The sequence below is a fragment of the Gavialis gangeticus genome, unplaced genomic scaffold (assembly GCF_001723915.1).
Source record: "Gavialis gangeticus isolate Ggan-Ray unplaced genomic scaffold, GavGan_comp1, whole genome shotgun sequence".
NCBI classification, from domain to species: domain Eukaryota; kingdom Metazoa; phylum Chordata; order Crocodylia; family Gavialidae; genus Gavialis; species Gavialis gangeticus.
The window spans coordinates 42873189-42874037 of NW_017729031.1; the positions used below are offsets into that span (position 1 = coordinate 42873189).

General features: G+C 73.9%; 1 protein-coding gene across 1 annotated transcript in view; it reads left to right on the forward strand.

The window, feature by feature from the left end:
* SPEG (SPEG complex locus) overlaps nucleotides 1-849 on the forward strand; it is a 48103-nt gene that overhangs the window by 5796 nt on the left and 41458 nt on the right. Inside the window, exons 9-11 of the mRNA XM_019522832.1 lie at nucleotides 73-236; nucleotides 328-416; nucleotides 508-686. Of these exons, the coding sequence (XP_019378377.1) occupies nucleotides 73-236; nucleotides 328-416; nucleotides 508-686 (432 nt within the window). The remainder of the gene's footprint in view (nucleotides 1-72; nucleotides 237-327; nucleotides 417-507; nucleotides 687-849) is intronic.

Consider the following 849-nt stretch of genomic DNA (forward strand, 5'->3'; position numbering starts at 1 on the left):
GGGGCTGGGCGGGGGGGGGTCTCTGCAACTGGAGCGGGTGCTGAGCTGAGCTGGGCGCGTGTCCCGTGGCAGCGCTGCCCACGCCCTGGCACAGTGCCCCTGCGCCCCCCCGGCCCCTGGCCAGCCCGGTGGCCTCGGACGAGGAGTATCTGAGCCCGCCGGAGGATCTGCCCGAGCCTCCCGCCCCCCGGGCCCGCGCCCCGGACCCCGGCATCAAGGTGGCGCCAGCCTTCGAGGTGAGCGGGTGGCAGGGCCGGGTGCTGGGCCAGCGCGGGGGGCAGGGCTCTGGGCAGCCCCGGCACAGCTCCCTGCCCATCCCCTCCGCAGACGACGCTGTCGGACCAGGCAGTGCTGGAGGGGCAGGACATCAGCATGAGCGTGCGGGTCCGTGGGGAGCCCAAGCCCATCATCTACTGGTGAGCGCGGGGTGGGCAGGGGGTGGCAGGACCCCCAGGGGACGGGGCTGCCGTACTGCCGCGGGGCCTGACCGCGCTGTCCCCGGCCCAGGCTGAGGAACCGGCAGCCGGTGAAGTACGGGCGCCGGCACCGCGCGGTGGAGGAGGAGGATGGCGGCGCCTTCACGCTACGCATCGCGGCGGCCGAGCTCCCCCACTCCGGCTACTATGTCTGCAAGGCCATCAACGAGTACGGCACGCGGCAGTGCGAGGCCAAGCTGGAGGTCAGAGGTAACGCAGCCAGGTCCTTCTGCCCCACCCAGACCCCGGTGGCAACAGATCCTGGGGCCCGGGCACGGCTCCTCCAGGCTGCGGGCGCAGCTGGGTGGGCAGGTGGGGGTCTGTCCTCACCCGCTTGTCCCCTTCTGGCCCTGCCGGTGCCCCTCACTCCCAG